At 45.8% G+C, this 15,745-nt stretch overlaps 1 protein-coding gene across 13 annotated transcripts in view; it reads left to right on the forward strand.

Moving 5' to 3' along the window:
• Positions 1–15,745, forward strand: part of FOXP1 (forkhead box P1) — a 364,335-nt gene that overhangs the window by 305,887 nt on the left and 42,703 nt on the right. For all 13 annotated transcript variants that reach the window (XM_084530722.1, XM_084530721.1, XM_084530716.1 and 10 more), the window contains one exon: positions 11,420–11,524. In XM_084530722.1, coding sequence (XP_084386848.1) covers positions 11,420–11,524 — 105 coding nt within the window. The remainder of the gene's footprint in view (positions 1–11,419; positions 11,525–15,745) is intronic.

A 15,745-nucleotide genomic window follows, 5' to 3' on the forward strand; every position in this document is an offset into this window, starting at 1 on the left:
GAACAGAGCTGAGGGATGTGCAGTCACTTGAGGTGACTGCTGACTGTAACCTGATGGGCAGCGGGCATCCCAAAACCTGCGTGTGCAGGGATATTCCCAATGTGGGTAGGTTTTACAGTGGAGGTGGCTCTGGCTGAACACGTGCTGGGAGATTTTCAGGTGCTCTTGAGCTTGTGAGCCCTCCAGAAAGTCCCTGCCCCTACCGTGTTTGGTGTCTCTGCATCTCGGGACAGCCCAGGTTCACCCCTTGCGCTGTGTCTGGGCCGTTCCTGTGTTCACTGGAGGCTGTACCTACAGAAGTGAGCCAGCGAAGGTGCAGATCTGTTGGGGAAACAGCTGTTTGCAAGGGGAAGAGTTGGAGGGATGGACTGCATGTCCAGGAGACCTTTCTCCATCTTGCAGCAATCCCACGTTTGTCTCCTGATGTCTTTGTGTCCCTTCCTGCCCTACTTGCCTCCCGTCCTCCCACCTAAGCAAGCGGCCATCTCATAGGAAAGATGGATGAGATAAATGGGGGGTTTTAAATGGCTGTTCCTTGCCAGTGTCACAGGAGGAAGGAGGCTGGAGAAAGCTCTGAAGGGGAGCGAGTGGAAGGGCCTGGCAGACCCCTGCTCTGCTGCTCGGGCTTAATGCCTCTGTTTTACTGTTGTTATCTGCCGTGCCAGCTGATCCTCCCATCGAAATCCCAGGGCCCTTAGACGAGGGCATTAGGATTCAGCACAATTAAGAATTACAGATTTCGGTCCATTATTAATGCTCGGGATGAAACGCTTCAGCCCGCAGTCCATATGCTCCCCGGGCCTGATCCTCCCCTGGCCGGCAGCTCCGCGCGCTCCCCGGCCCTCGCCCGGCGCTGGTGCCAGCAGCACTGCTCAGCCGCGGCTCCTCCCAGCTGCTCCTCGCGGTTATCTGAGCTCCTTGCGCTTCACCATCAGAGTTTAATTTGGGTTGGTTTCCTCAAATCCATCCCTCATTTAGCAGTGGGTATTCCCATGGTGCTGCCTCCCCGACGGCGCTTGGACAGTGCACGGGACCTATGTGCAAACCCCACCAGGACCCTACCAGCACCTGAGCAGCTCGTGGGGCTGGCTGGGGGCACCAAGTGACTCCCCGTGGTGGCTGCGTTCCCTCCTGGCGTGCCCAGAGCTGGGGCTGTCACAGCATCACCCACACGGTGACTGTACAGCTTGCAGCACCCGACCCGATCCTGCCGGAGCTGCTGAAATCGCCGCCGTTGCTCTCCCCGTCTGAGTCAGCGCTCAGGGTAATGGGCTTTGAAAAGTGCCGGCCGTGACTCAGACCTGGAGTTGCTGCTCTTCGGTTTGAAACCTCAGCAGCCCTTGGTGTTGGTACCGGTACCCGAACTGGGGCCGTAGCACCCCGTGCTGCCTGCCCCCATGTCCTTCTTTCCGAGCGGCCTCCCAGCAGTCGCACAGACCGTTTGCTCCCAGTCCATTTGGGCATCCTTTGATCACGTTACAGCTTTCAGAGAACTGTTTGCTAAACCCTAGAAAGGTGTTTCTGGTTCATTTTTTTTTGTTGTTTCCCCCCCCAGAAGATGCTGAGTAACCCATCTGTAGGCACTTGGCGCCGCCCCGGGATGTGCCCTGCCACCAGGGAGCTCCCGAACACACCCGGCTGGTTGGTTCCCGGTCACATGTAATAATGAGCACTTGTACAACTCCAAACACTAAGCTAATGTATCAAAAAGCACTTAAAATAGATCGGGTGAGCCTTGGCAGACACAGAACAGAACTTTTCCAAATTTTAGCATATGTATTGTTTTATTCCTCCATCTGGCCAACAGATCATTGTTTGATATCTGAGTGCTTTGCATATCTCCTCCCTTTTCTTGCAACTGAGATACTTACACGTGCGTTTAATACAGCTTAATGCTATTTTTACATAGCAGAGAAATAGCTGATGGCTTTCTGTTAATTGCATGCACTTTGCAGTTAAACTTTTACTAAAACATTCCTGTCTAAATACTTGAAGTCCAATGAAAATTTGTCCTCTTCTTTTATTAGAGGTGTTTATGTAGCGGTCTTAAAAAGTGACCTGGTTTTGTTTTACTGCACTGTGGATTCCTGTTCTTTTTTTATTTTTTTTCCCTTTTTTTCCTTTTTTTTTTTTCCTTTTTTTTTTTTTGGGTTTCCTCCCGTGTGCAAGTTGTCCTTCCTCAGCATTTGTTAGGAGACCCGACTGTCCCAAAGAGCTGAGCAGGGAGCTAATGAAGAGCTGCACCATTTCTTTAGCGTACATCCCCCAGCCCGAGCGTGGAAAAGAAACACCCTTGAAAATGCCGTAAAAGCGGAGAAGTTAGGTGATTTTTGTGTGACTATTTTCTCTGCTGTTCAATAAAAGCGAGGCCGTTAGCCTGACAGCTGTTATATCATGTTATACCGCGCTGCTAAGATATTGAGTAGCATTTAAAGTAGAACGCCACCATTAAGCTTTATAAACTTTATCCATTTCACTATGGTTTAATGGAAAAAAATGAGTTTTTCAATAAAATGACATCATTTTTCCCAGGTTGTAACGTTCACTTTACAACTGTTTTTCTTTAATTCAATTTATTTTACTTTTCTTTTTCTTGGCATCCTTTTTTTTTTTCTTGTAGTCCGAGAGGGGGGAGATCTCCCTTCGTAGAGCAGCTGGGTCCTGCTCAGAGCCCTTCTCCCTCCTCCCTCGACATCTTGCCCTGAGCTGGGCTCTGCTTTTGTTGGGCTGAGGTCGGTGCTGGGGATTTGTGCCCTTCCTGCTGCACTCGCAGCAAAATTGTGCAGAGCAGCGTGCGCAGTGCAGGCAGGTACTTTTTGTAGCACTGGTGCTTTCTGGGGGCGTGGGGCTCTAATTTCTCCCCATGCTTGGGAAAAACACATGTATATTTGATGTTGTATTCTTCTCATTAATGCCACGGTGTAAGCCCAGGGAAGGAAACGGCCACCTTGCGTTGCAGCTCGTCAGTTTGGGCCGCGGGGATGGAGATGATAACCGATCCTTTGGGAAACGGGCTCGGGAGCCGAGCAACGGATCCGCTGGCCAGAGAATCCTTTTGACTGTAATTTTCCTTTTTGTGCCTACTCAAAAATAACATCGTGATGGGCCCTTAAATACCACTTCATACACAGAGCACAATTTCCACAGCACAGGTGGTGCTAATATAGGACAGTCCCCCAGGCACTTGTCGCCAGGAGTTGTACAGCTTGTTCAGTGTCTGCATCCATATGGCAATCTGTCCCATTCATAGAAAGACATTGTAGCTGTGCCTGTGGGTGCTGTGGTCAATGTAGTGTAAAAAGTAGATTTTTAACTCTCGGCAACCTACGTTCTGCTGTTTGTTTTATTGTGGAATCCAATTTATAACGGGGGGGGGGGGAACAAATCAGCTCCGAGCGGATTCCAGAACAATCTCGCTGGCTGCAGTTTGTGTTTGCTCTTGGAGCGCCTGGTTAATCAGCAGGTGCACCAGCCCCGCTCCCAGCCCCGCTCTAATGAACAGTTTACAGGAAGTCTTGCTCGGAAGAAACATTTTCGTCCTTGTTTATACTGCGAATTAACTCCGAAGTTGCAAAGCTGTAAACGATGGTAGCTGGCCGCCTGCGTCACGCAACTCTTTCTTCCCTCTTTATCTTCTCCTTTCCTTCTTTTTGGGTGCCGAGGTGACGTGGCACAGCCTCCCTGGCTGTGCAGTGACGAGGAGGATGCCGGGTGCCCCGCTGCCACCCATGCCCTGCTGCTGCCACCGGGGTGCCCCAAGGAAGGGCACAGCACAGCAAAGGGGCTCCCGCAGAGGGGGGCCGGAGCCGTGGCGGGGCGCAGCGGTTCGAGGATAAACAAGTGAGCGTGATTTATGGCTGCTCTGGTAGCTCTCATCCCGCTGCCAAATGTTGTTCTGCTTTAGCGTGACTATTTGTTATGCCTTTCAGTAAACACAAACAAATAGACGCCTAGCACCTGCAGCAGCATCTGATATTTACACTACCTGTATGATTCAGCGCGCTTCCCTGGGGAAACAGGCTGGTGTCCTATAGATTTCAGTGCTTTTTGAAACCAGCATCCTTAGGAGGGAAAGCAGGCGGCGGGGAGAATTCAGCAGCTTAACCGTGCTTCTCCCTTCGAGTAACTATTTATCACCATTATTTTTAGGACCGTTTTTCCCAAACGGCGCTTTTTCAGCCGCCGCAGGACCGTGGCGGTGCAGGACTGTCACCGCCTATGTGATGTGACAGTCACCTTCTGTGCTGCCTTGGGTGCGCCTGTGGGACAGGGGTGGGAGATACCGAAGTGAATAATCCATGCTAATCATATCTGTTGACGGCTCACCGGTTTGTTTAGGGGGGAAAGATTTGCCTGGGCTCTAAAGGTAGCAGGACGTAATTGTGGTGTTCAACAAGAACAGATCTTGTTTCTCGGGGTTTTCTTTTGCTGTATATTTAAGTGTAACAACAGAATATAAATTGCAGTGAAATAAGGTCGGCAAACAGGATCTTTTTACAAAGTATGTATGTATGGCTGTAATTTTACACCTCGGTCTCGGTGAAGTTCAAGGTCTAATCCTGAGTTTTTTAATCTTGCGTGTGTTCTTAAAAGCGTTGCTGAACCAGGGCCAAAGCCTTGCCGTTGCCCCATCCCTCTGCCCCACAAACGGGCTGTATAGGAAGGATGGGGTTGCTGGGCTGAAAGTATAGAAGAAAAATCCAAGCACACCAGAAAGTGGTACGATCACATTTTTTTCCTAATTAAACTAAGATACCGAATCAATCCCTTTTCATCTGAGTAAATTAGGAGACAGTTCAGCGAGGAATAAAAGGAGATTTAGCAAGGATAAGTAGAAAGCAGCCCGGATAGGAACTAAAAAATTCCAAACTGCCTTCTCAAACCGCCACGTCAGCCGCTCTTGAGCAACAGAGGTGGGATGTTCTGTGCCGTGTCGCAGCGAAGAAGGTGAGTGCAGTCATGGGTGGTGTAAACACGCGTCTCGCATCCAAGTCGGTCCTTTTTCCTGGCCCCCATTATGCAGAACCAGTTGCACCACAATTAGAGCGCGATGTACAATTGGCCTCTCTCTTGCAGAAAGGATCAAGAGAAGCTGGAGCAAATCTAGAGGAGAGCAGCTAGGATGATAAAGGAGTTGGAGGGAATAGGCTATGAAGACAGATTAAAGGGAATTAAAGATCTACACCCTGGAAAAATAGAGGCTCTAGGAGGATGTGATTATGGTATGTAAGTACATGAAGTGATGCTACAAAGAGGGAGAGGGAAAAAATTGTTCTCATTAGTTAGCAATGCTGGAATTTAAAATCCAGCGTTTCAAATCATGTGCGTCTGGGTATATTTGATGTACTTTTCACTACAGTACTGAGGCACAAGGTTGAAATAAAAAATACGAGTTTTAAATAGTACAGAAACTCGTTAATGCTAAATTCAAGTGCAGGAATGGAATTGCCACCTGATAAGTGGTGGATTCAATGCTGTGGGTTTTCTCTTTTTTATTCTCTTTTTTTTTTTTTTTTTTTTCCAGTGGGCATTTCTTTTAAATAGTCTAGCAATGGACTCAATTCCTCCAAGGAGATGATGCAGGGCAGTGGCTGTCGGGGCCCCGTGGCAGTTGTGCTGCGGGGTGGGAAGCGGGGCTGCCACTGGAAGAAGTACGAAGTACATTTAGAGTGCTAGAGGGTCATAATGTTGATTAATAATCCAAACCATCCGTTCACAGATTAAAACCAGAAGATGATGTGTTTAATTATCCAGTCTGGTTATACTCTCGCAGTGTGCTGTGGGGAAGGGGGTGGAGAAGCAGGGGAATATGAGCCAGATTTTGTCCTAGTCTTGCTGCAAATGCCCCGGCGCTCCCCGTGCAGGAGGCGTGCAGGGAGCGGTGCCGCGGTCGCGTGAGGGCGTCGGGCAGGGGTTGGCAGTGCTCTGCTGCTCTCCTGTTACATCAGCAGTGCTGGGCCTTTGGATTTTTTTATTTTTTTTTTTCCTACCCAAGTATACAAGTTGGTGCGCTCCGATTAGAAGAGAGGATTTCAGCCTGTAGGCTGCAGTTTTAACCTGATTTGTCTTAAATTGGTGTAGTCATTTAAAATGTAATATACTACTCCTGTTACTTCCAATAGGGCTTGATGTAAAACATGAGCTTCTTTTAGCTCTCGCTCTGGATGCGGACTGAAGCAGTGAGGAAGGGGAGAAAGGCAGCCTTACAAAGCAGCCACAAACCTGCACGCCAGCTCCCCATATCGCTGCCGCTGGCCACGCACATCAAATGTCACCTCTCCCGAAGGCCCACGGCCCTCTGCAAAGCTTTACCTAGCGGTGGAGAGGCATTTACTGTGCTCAGACAATTCTCTCTTCACATCAAATACCTGCTTTCTGGGCAGTTACTGGGGCTGGGGTGGAGGCATGAATAGTTAGCCAGGCTGAGTACGTGGATTTAATGCTGCTCTTGATAGATATTTTTTTCTGAATCACAATTTAGAAAGGAAAGGGGTGCTAGGCCACATGGGTATTAATTCAAAAGGATTTGTACCACTGTAACTTCACTGCAAAACGTATCTTTATTCACTTGATTCTGTCATGAAGACAGAAACTTGCATTTGAGTATGGCTGTTTGTCTGTTGTTAGTGACTTAGGAAATGGTTACTACAAGGATTTAATCGTTACAGCTTCCATTTTGATTTTAAATATCACAAGCGTTTCTGGTTCAGAGAATTTTGATATTTTCACCAGATTTATTCCTCCTGTGCCTTTTGGTGAGGTTGAGGGCTCCCCAGGCAGTCCCGAGCACAGGAGACCCATCTCGGTTCCCAGTGGTGTCTCACCCCCTCCTGTACAGGACAGAAAGCAGCAGCGGTGGCGTTTCGTGGCTGTGCCACCTGCCTCAACCCGAGGCACTGCGTGGTACGAGGCTGAGCCCCGTGCTCCCACCCAGGCTTTGCACCCCCGTCGCCTTCACGGCACCTGGCAAAGATGAAGTCACTTCCCGTTGCCCCTGAAAAGTAAAAAAATAATAATTAAAAAAAGGCAATTCTGCAATTCTGTGGGCGCTCGGCTCGGACCTCTTCCAAGAGGAAAGCAGGAGATGTGGTATTGATTTTTTCAGTGTGCAGGTGGCTCAGGCATGTTCTGCACTGTTAAAACGTGAGCAGATGCTTCATAACTGTAATAGAAAATAAGGATGCTTCTCTACATCCCTGACTTCCCCCAGTGTTTTGGCAAAGATCGTTGGCCCAAGCAGATGTGGAAGGGAGACAGTGGAATATGAACTATGTCAGTGTCATGAATATTTAAAATACGGTCCGCTGTGTGGCAGAAGTACTGTTTATTACTGAGGCTTCTGCTTGCTTGGTTTTTACATCCAACTGTGACTTTCCTGCCAGTGTTTCCAAGCATGGTACCCGCTTTCACCTGGTTAGTAAGTATGGAAGAAGTGAACCACACAGCAGGGGTGGCTCTCGTGCTGGTGCTTTGGTCGCTGCTTTCCCCTGTACATTGTGCTCCTGTCTCTAGTTTGGGTAAATGCCACTCAGTTTCTTCCTCTGGGCTTAGCTGCCTGCAGCTTCTCTACCTGCAAGTCCCCGGTGATTCTGCAGCCCAGCAGACACATCCCAGAAGCTCGCCGGGCAAAACCGTGTAGGTGAGTTGTGGTTCACTTCCAGAGCTCCCAGGGTGATGGAGGCAGCAGTACAGCCCCCTGTGCTCCACACACACAGCTCCCGGAGCCCTGGGAGCACCTGGCCCTTGGCCCTGGCCCCGCGGAGCCGCCTTTCCGGAAGGCAGGCTGCAGGCAGCGAGAGCTAAGTGGACACTTACGCAGTTTGCAGCTTCCCACATGGATTTCGTTATTTTGCCGTATGTCATGAATAAGCTGACTTACGCAAGAAATTTTACTTGCCAGAGGGTTATTTGTTGTGCTTTGATGTAATAACGCTGCACTGTTGCATTATTTGGAATTAATTCTATTGTATGGTAAGCGTTTTGTATGCAAATAGCTTGCAAGGAAGATAAAAAAAGACATCTTGATTTTGCATCGTGTGTTCCTTCGTCGTATTGTTACAAAATCGCTTCCACTTAACTGCTGTTGCATCACCAGTACCCAACCAGGAATACGCATTCCTGGGAAGGAGAGGGTGACAGAAACAAACACCTACTCTAATGTGTCATTAGAAATCAAACAGACCAAAAACTTGCTTCTGCTTGCCAATGCTCGGATCTTCTGCGAGTCTGTCTCCGCAGTGAGACCAAGGATGCATCCAGATGACAGAAACTGCGCCTGCACGCAGACACAATATCATCGAGCAATTAAAAAATATACATTCGTATTGTGCCCGGAGAAGTGTTTGTTTATGTACTGGATTAAAATCTTCATTTTCCACCTCTGTTTGCTTAAACAAAGTGAGTACTTAGATCGGCTAAAGGAAAACAGAGTTCCCCATTCATTTCCACTGGCTGTGTATCTTTTGTGCGTTATATCCGTTCCTGCATAAACCGCCCTTTGTTTTGTTTCGAGGTGCTTCTTAAGGCTGCACCAGCGAACAAGTGGCAATCTATAACATCTCCAGAAGTGGGATGGATGAAATAGCAGTAATCTGATAGTGACACATAAAGGTCACTGAAACGCACGACTGAAAAGCCCCGGAGCGGGATCGCAGTAACCGGCTTCGGAAAGGCGCTGCCTACGGAGGGTGCCTGCGTTTTTCTTTACATACCGAGGGCTTTTTTTTCCTCTTTTGAAGTATCTATTTTTGGTAGGTTTAAGTAGTTGCTCTGCTCTGTCACATGGCAGTGGAAGCTGTACGTAGGTGTTAAGTATATTACGCTTAGCATCTTGTTAGCAGAAACGACCTTTTAAGTTCCTGTTTACGGTCAGCGCCGGTCTCCCTGGCTATTGACAGCACCAGCCTTGCACACGCTGAGCGCGGTGTGCAGTTGATACTCTCTTGGTCATTCAGTCATTTTCTTTGGACACAATACCCAGGGTATCATGTCCTACATAGTTTGTCTTGTCTTGTGCAAGATCCCTGGAAAGAAAGGAGATTTGCGCTTGGATTTAAAAAATAAATACAAATCTCGGTAGGACTCTTTCCGTTGACTTGGCCATGGCCTTTAGGCTCTTGCGGAGAAACTTTAAAAAACCCTGCTGGGGGTTTAAGCCATGTGACTGCTGTTGATATTATAATGAGATTTACAGTGCTTAAACCCCACAGGAGACCGACTCCTTACTTGGTGTCACATGGCGTTTCTGCACTCGTCTTGGGGTATGGGTAACACTCGCTGCGTAAATTAATAGGCTACAATTTTTTGGGTTCTGCCAAACAGACTGAAATCATAACTCTCATATAGAGTCTTCATGGACTTTAATGGAGTGTTAACATGAAAGCCTACTTCCTCACACTTTGCTTTATGCAGATGTAGAAGCAGATGACAAAACCCATTATTTTCCAAATTACTCTTTTCCGATGTGTATGGAGGGCATTTGACCATATGCATGTCTAACTGGAGTGGACAGTGTGTCTTCAGCCGTCCTCCCTCTTTTTCAACTGAGGAAATGTGTGCTGTAGTAATTTTCTAATTTCCTTGCAAGGACTGCATTGGTCCCTTTGTTCTTTTCAAAATCTCAACAGATAAAACCTCTCCCCACTTGCATGTTTTAAAATCTGATTAAGTGAAATATTCCCTTATAGAGAAAATCTTTGCAAGTCTTTCCACCTACAGTGGCTTTTTTTTTTTTTTTTTTTTTTTTTTTTTTAGGAAATAAGGTAGCTGGTGCATGTATTTATGCTTGAAGAACTATTTGGAAACTGTCAGAAATAATATTTTAATGAAATCATGAATTCATTTCATGTGCATCTCATAATATCTTTTCCAGTCAGATCTGTACCTTTTTGCTTCAAGAGGAATTAAAAAAAGATTAAAAATCCTTTAGTTATCTACAGATTATTGGTGGGCCCAAACACAGAACTGGTGGAATCTGGGCAGGAATTTCTCAGACAACTTCCTTGCATTTGAGTTAACACTTCTTGGCTATTTTTTACAGCGCTCCTGCTATCCGGTGCATGAGAAATAATACGAACAAAATTTTGTTACAGTCCGCAGGCAGATAATATTACAGAACAAGAATAAACGGCATTTCCACATGTGTATAAACATAAAATGGCAGAAAGTAGGTGTTTATCCGTAACGTTACCTGTAATCCAGGATAAAATAAGTCATAAAAGCCACACCTAGATGCTGGTATGTGTTCATATCCTTTGTGTATGTTTGAAGTTCATAATACAGCACAGGCACGCTGTAGCAAAAAGATTTGCCGTGAAAAATAGATACGTGTGTAAGCATAAAATAGAGATTTCAATATTATTTTGACATTTTATGTTTAAAGTCATCTAAGGTTATGGAAAATGTTGCAAAAATAATTCCTTTACTTAAGAAGTTTCCATGCAGAAGTTGAATAAAGAAGATATTTTAGAATATGGTTCATCAGTTAGTGCAACAGATACATTTCCCTGAGCACCACATGGCCTGGATCAAAGCGTCTCATGACTTGGATCAGTGCAGCCAAATCATTACGTATTGATTGGAATCCCGCTGAAGGATTAACCCCTTAGTGTTCATACGAGTTTTTTCTTTAACCCTGCTTTCAGTAGTCAGAAAGCTCTGTGACGTTGCTGCCAAATCTTAGCGAGGTTAACAGCCCCCACTAACCCCTCGTGCTGTGGAGTCCTTTGATTACATGGCTCCTTTTTTATGATGGGTTTCACATTTGAAAGTATGGGTGAATCTGTTTTACTGGGATGTAAGAAGGCTGCACTTGTGCAAAGAAACAGCCTGCAAGAGGAGAGAAATAAAACTGGGGGGGGAAACAATAAGAAACAAAAAGGAACAAACAAAAAGAAAACACAAAAAAGAAACACCCACCCCATCAAGTAGATAACATGATGGGAAAAAGCCAAGGCTGCAAACTTGGTGCTTTTCTTCTTTCTACAGTGGTGTGGAACAGCTTGGGTCTAGCTGCATTGTGTTATAAGAATATCTCTCTTTATGGAGATGACTTTTCTTCCCAATGAAGTTGAATTGTAAATATGCAATGTTCATAAATTTCTCAGCAAAATATCAAGCAGGATATTAAGCAGGTCTGTCAAATGATTTCTCCCCCGTCCATGTTAATTTAAATTCTTTACAAAGCTTTTAATTAATGAATGAAATGTAGGAGGATAGCTAAGTAAGAATGACACGTTTCACTCTGCAAATGGTATTTAATTCTGCATGAAAACCCATGCACAGCGTCAGGTGGGTACCGTGAGATGTTAGGGATGTTTCAGGATCTGTTGTTTGCTGCTCTTTGGAGTCTTTGTGAGGAGTAATTGGTGCGGTACGTTCAGTTACAACACTTTCTCTCTTTTCTCTTTCTCTCCTCCAGTTTATCCCACGAGGAGCACTCACACAGCCATCCGCTCTACGGACACGGCGTATGCAAATGGCCAGGCTGTGAAGCAGTATGTGAAGACTTCCAGTCGTTTCTAAAGTAAGAATGTTTTCTTGGCACTTGCATTGTACAGAAAGCATGCCCTGAAATTTTGTGTGCTGTCACTCACCCACGGGCCTGATGCAAAGCCCATTGAAGTCAACTGAGAGCTCCCTTTCACTTCAGTGGCTTTTGGATCAGGCTCAAGAACGTTTTAACAGGGGATAGTAAATTAGCCCCGTGGGGAAAGTATGGTCTTGCTCAGTGTATTACTATAAAATAGGTTGTTGGCAATTCTGCAGCCTTTTTTTTTATTATTATTATTTAAATAATTTTAAGTTGCAGTATTGATAACGTAAACAATGCAACCTTGATTTAACCTTGATTTCAGTTTAATTTAGAAATTTAGTCTTAAATTAACTCTGTAATTGAACAGAGAATTGCAGAGCATCACGTGAAATTTAATTTATGTCAAATAAGTAACTAATGAACAAAGTCTACACTACTAAAAATAAACTATAATTATATTAATTGGGCCCCTGCAGTTTGCTGCAGACCTTTCCTTGCTGCCAAAGAACACAGTTTTACACGTTGCATAAACAGTGCATTATGGACTAGTATGTGGTAATGCGTGCATCCCAATGCAGGGAAGGACCAGCAGAGCTCTAATAACTTACACATGGCTGCTCCACAGCTAAATCATCAGCCTCACCCCTCCAAGCTGGAGCAAAAACTGTTCCTACCACAAAAGAGTTTTCTGTCTGGGTAGATCACCAGGTACACACATGTTTTTGGTGCATCCATGTTCTTGAATGTTTGTGCACTGATCTCTTTGAAATGATTATGGCTTATTCGATTGTTAGATCTCGAAAGACCAACTGGCCAGGCAATGCTTGTGATTTAAATGCACAAAGGGACAAATTCTCCCATTTACAATGGTGATCTCATGAAGTTAGTCCACATAAGTACATGGAATTCATCAGGATGGATAAGTAGAATTGGTCCCTAAGCGTCCAGCTGTATCTTTTGTGTCTGGGACAGTTCCTGGATTTTTATGTGAGGGAGGGAAAGGCGATAGCAAGTGGAGGATGTTTGTTAGGTGATGAGGTGCAGATAGATTTTTTGCTCTCATAACAGAGTGGGCAAGTTTTGCTTCCACTGGCAAAACCCTCCTGAATTCAGTGGGAGTAGCACTGGTCCTAATATAAACATATATTACCAGTCAGGAATGGTACAGTAATGAAAAGGTTCTCATTACAAGAGGATTACAAAATAAGAAGGTGCTAGTCATAAATTTCCATGAAGGGTGGCCTCGTTTCTTTTAATTCATCCTGTTGTTCACTTAAGTGAAATAAATGCTAATCTCTCCATACTTGCCAGCTCATTCATATTCATATGCCATACCATAGCGTTTAGACCTTTAAAACAATTCTATTTTTTATTGCAGTTATCACAAGGGAAAGGTCCTGTGGTAGCCTTAGATACTGGAGTAACGTGTGTAGTCACATAAGGTCAGCTGGTGCCACGTTTGCTTGATGTGGTAGTCCTCTGTTTCAGGCAGATCTTGTGGTTTTAGGAGGGTTTGTTACAGAGCAGTGCACAGCTTGACGTGACCACGTGTGGAAAGTACAGCCCTCAAACTACAATAGGGATGGACACGAGATGGGTTTTAGGTGATGTTTTGGAGAAGTTTCAGTGCCTAGACCCAGCTCACCCGGAGGAGGTGCTGGGAGCCATCAGTGGGTGGAAGGAACCTGAAAGCCATTACAGGCCAGGCTGGGCTTTAACTGGGCATCAGCAGGAAGCAGCTTCGTCTGCTCGCAGCTCCAACTATTCTGGTTCTTTTATCGCTCCCCTTTTCAAGGTAGTGATCTTTTTTTCCCCATCGAACCCTTTCAGCAGAAGTATTCTGTGTGACTTTCTTAAGCCCGTTGGCTCGTGGAAATTTTCTCATTATCCAAATTCTGCGATGTCCAGACAAAGTCCTATTGTTCGGAGTGATGCTTAACCCGGAATGAATGCAGAAACGAGTGTCCCTAAGCAGCGGATTGACACTGTTAAGAAGTGAGCATTTCTTCATAAAATTATGCTGTAGCCTTCCAAGTCTCCTGTGGAGCCTATGTCCTTAAATTATATTGCCATTTATCAAAATTCATTAGGCAGTGAAAAGATAACAGGTAGATGCTTGAAGTTTCTTTCTGGTACTCATGTGATCCACGAGGCTCTTTCGACAGGCCCCTCAAGAGAAAAGCTCTTGTTTACAAGGGAAATACAGCTTGTGTATCCATTGAGCATTGCTTAATTTCACTTAGCTCAGTAAAAAGGCCTGTTAGAAAAGCAAAGAGAAGTTACATGTGGAATGAAAGCCCTGTATGCCAATAAAATGATTCTACAGTTAAGGGAGAAAAAAGGACTCACAGGTCTAAAACATGGTTCATTTCTTTTCCTCCTGAGGAAGAAATATCATAACTGTTGGTAAATCAAAAACAGAGATTTGACACTCTTCTGTGATCATTCTGTAGTGTTTGTTCCCAAGGTGAGGTACACCACAGGGCCCTTGATTTCAAAGATAAATACTGTACAAATAACGATCCTAGTTGTCTTTCACTCACAGCCAACAGGAGGATGCTTATCAGAACCAGCAGATACTCGGGCTATTGTGCGCATTTATTTCCCTATTTCTTTTAGAAATAAGTTGCAGTTTTAGTGTTGTTTTTTAATCTAACAGCCACTGGTTATCACGTGATGTGGCATCAGTTAGAGCTAACCGATAGCAGTGGGGGCTGCTGCTAAGCCTAATGAAACAGGAGCACCCCGCACAGTCCCAGTGCTGCCCAGGCCTAAAAACAAAACCACGTCCAGTCCCTCCGCTGTGACCCCGTGGCCTTCTGCCAAGCTGCAGGGAGCAAGGTGGAGGCTGGAGGGGGCACACGTGTCTCGTGTCTTAACTAGCGCCCGCGTCGCAGTCGGCAGCGAAAGAAGCAATTAGTAGCACAGAGCGACTTTCCTTCAGAATTGACTATATCCTTGATTTCATTTGCATGTGTTTAAAGACCGTTGCAGAGAGAAATATGCCCCTGTACGACAAGTTGTTTAGGAAATCGCTACTGGAGGGAGGCTGGTTTATTCAGCAGGGTATCCAGGCATCCAGGGCAGGAATTGGAGGAGGAGATCGAATATGGGTTTATTCTCCCTTCTATCTTTTTTTGTTGTTGTTGTTTGACTGTGGTTTAGATGTGTTTAATCGTGGCTGTACCATTTTAAAAACAAATAAATCCTTTAAATGAGAGATGCAGACCTTTGGAGAGATCCCGCAATCCCGTAGTACAGTGATGCTGGTAATCTGCTTCATGTGCATTAACTTTGATGAAATGAAGGAGAGTTTATGTGAAAGAAACTACTAAGTGCACTCTGTAATGTTTTCACAAGTGTTTTTATCATGGTAACATCTTGTTTACTTTAGTTGCCTGCCTAAAACTACTTGGAACATGTTAAGAAAACATTTCGAGAAGGCTTCTACAAAGAGGCTTTTGTTTAGCAGCAACTGTGAGACTGCTCAGCTCACAAAGGTGTTAACTTTCAACCCCTTAAGCACTTCCACATGAAATTCCAGCAACTATGTTTGTGGTTTTGGAAAAACAAAGTGTATATTAAAGAAACCAGGTATATGCTAATACACGTTGAGTAGGCCGGAAATCGTAAATTGTTTCAAAGGCATTAATTGCTATCATTTGCATGGCGGAACGCCCTGCGCCCGGCTCATCTGCAGTGTGCAGGGCAAGGACCTGTGGTGGAACAGGGACATTTCGAGGATGAGGACGAGGACATGGGGCAGAGGCCAGAGGCCACACTCGGGCCTTCCCCGCACCGCCAGCTCCTGACAGGAGGCCTGTGGGGCCGCCGCTGCCCCGCGTCCGCACAGGGCCGAAAGCGGTCGCTTGATTTTGGAGACCGCCACCTCCTTGTGGAGCTGCTGTCCGGGTTTCAGCGCTACAGTTTCTTTTACAACATCCTTATTAACCTTTCTGACATTGTGCGGAAGTTCAAGACCTCTCCAGGCGCTGCAGGAGGAGGCCGGGTGGCCCAAATCCCACAGTGCCCTCTAGTGACACCTGCCGTGTCGGTAGGAAAAGTTTCCAAAAATGAGCCCAAAGCCGAACAGCCCCGCGCCTCAGCCACCTCCCGAGCGGCTGCGAGCCTGAACCAAGTCGTGCAATGTCGCTTTTATACACCTACAGAAAGATTTTCGCTCCCCTGGTTCGCTTTCTGCCGTGAGCAGAG

Source organism: Aythya ferina (assembly GCF_964211825.1).
Source record: "Aythya ferina genome assembly, chromosome: 10".
Taxonomy (NCBI): domain Eukaryota; kingdom Metazoa; phylum Chordata; class Aves; order Anseriformes; family Anatidae; genus Aythya; species Aythya ferina.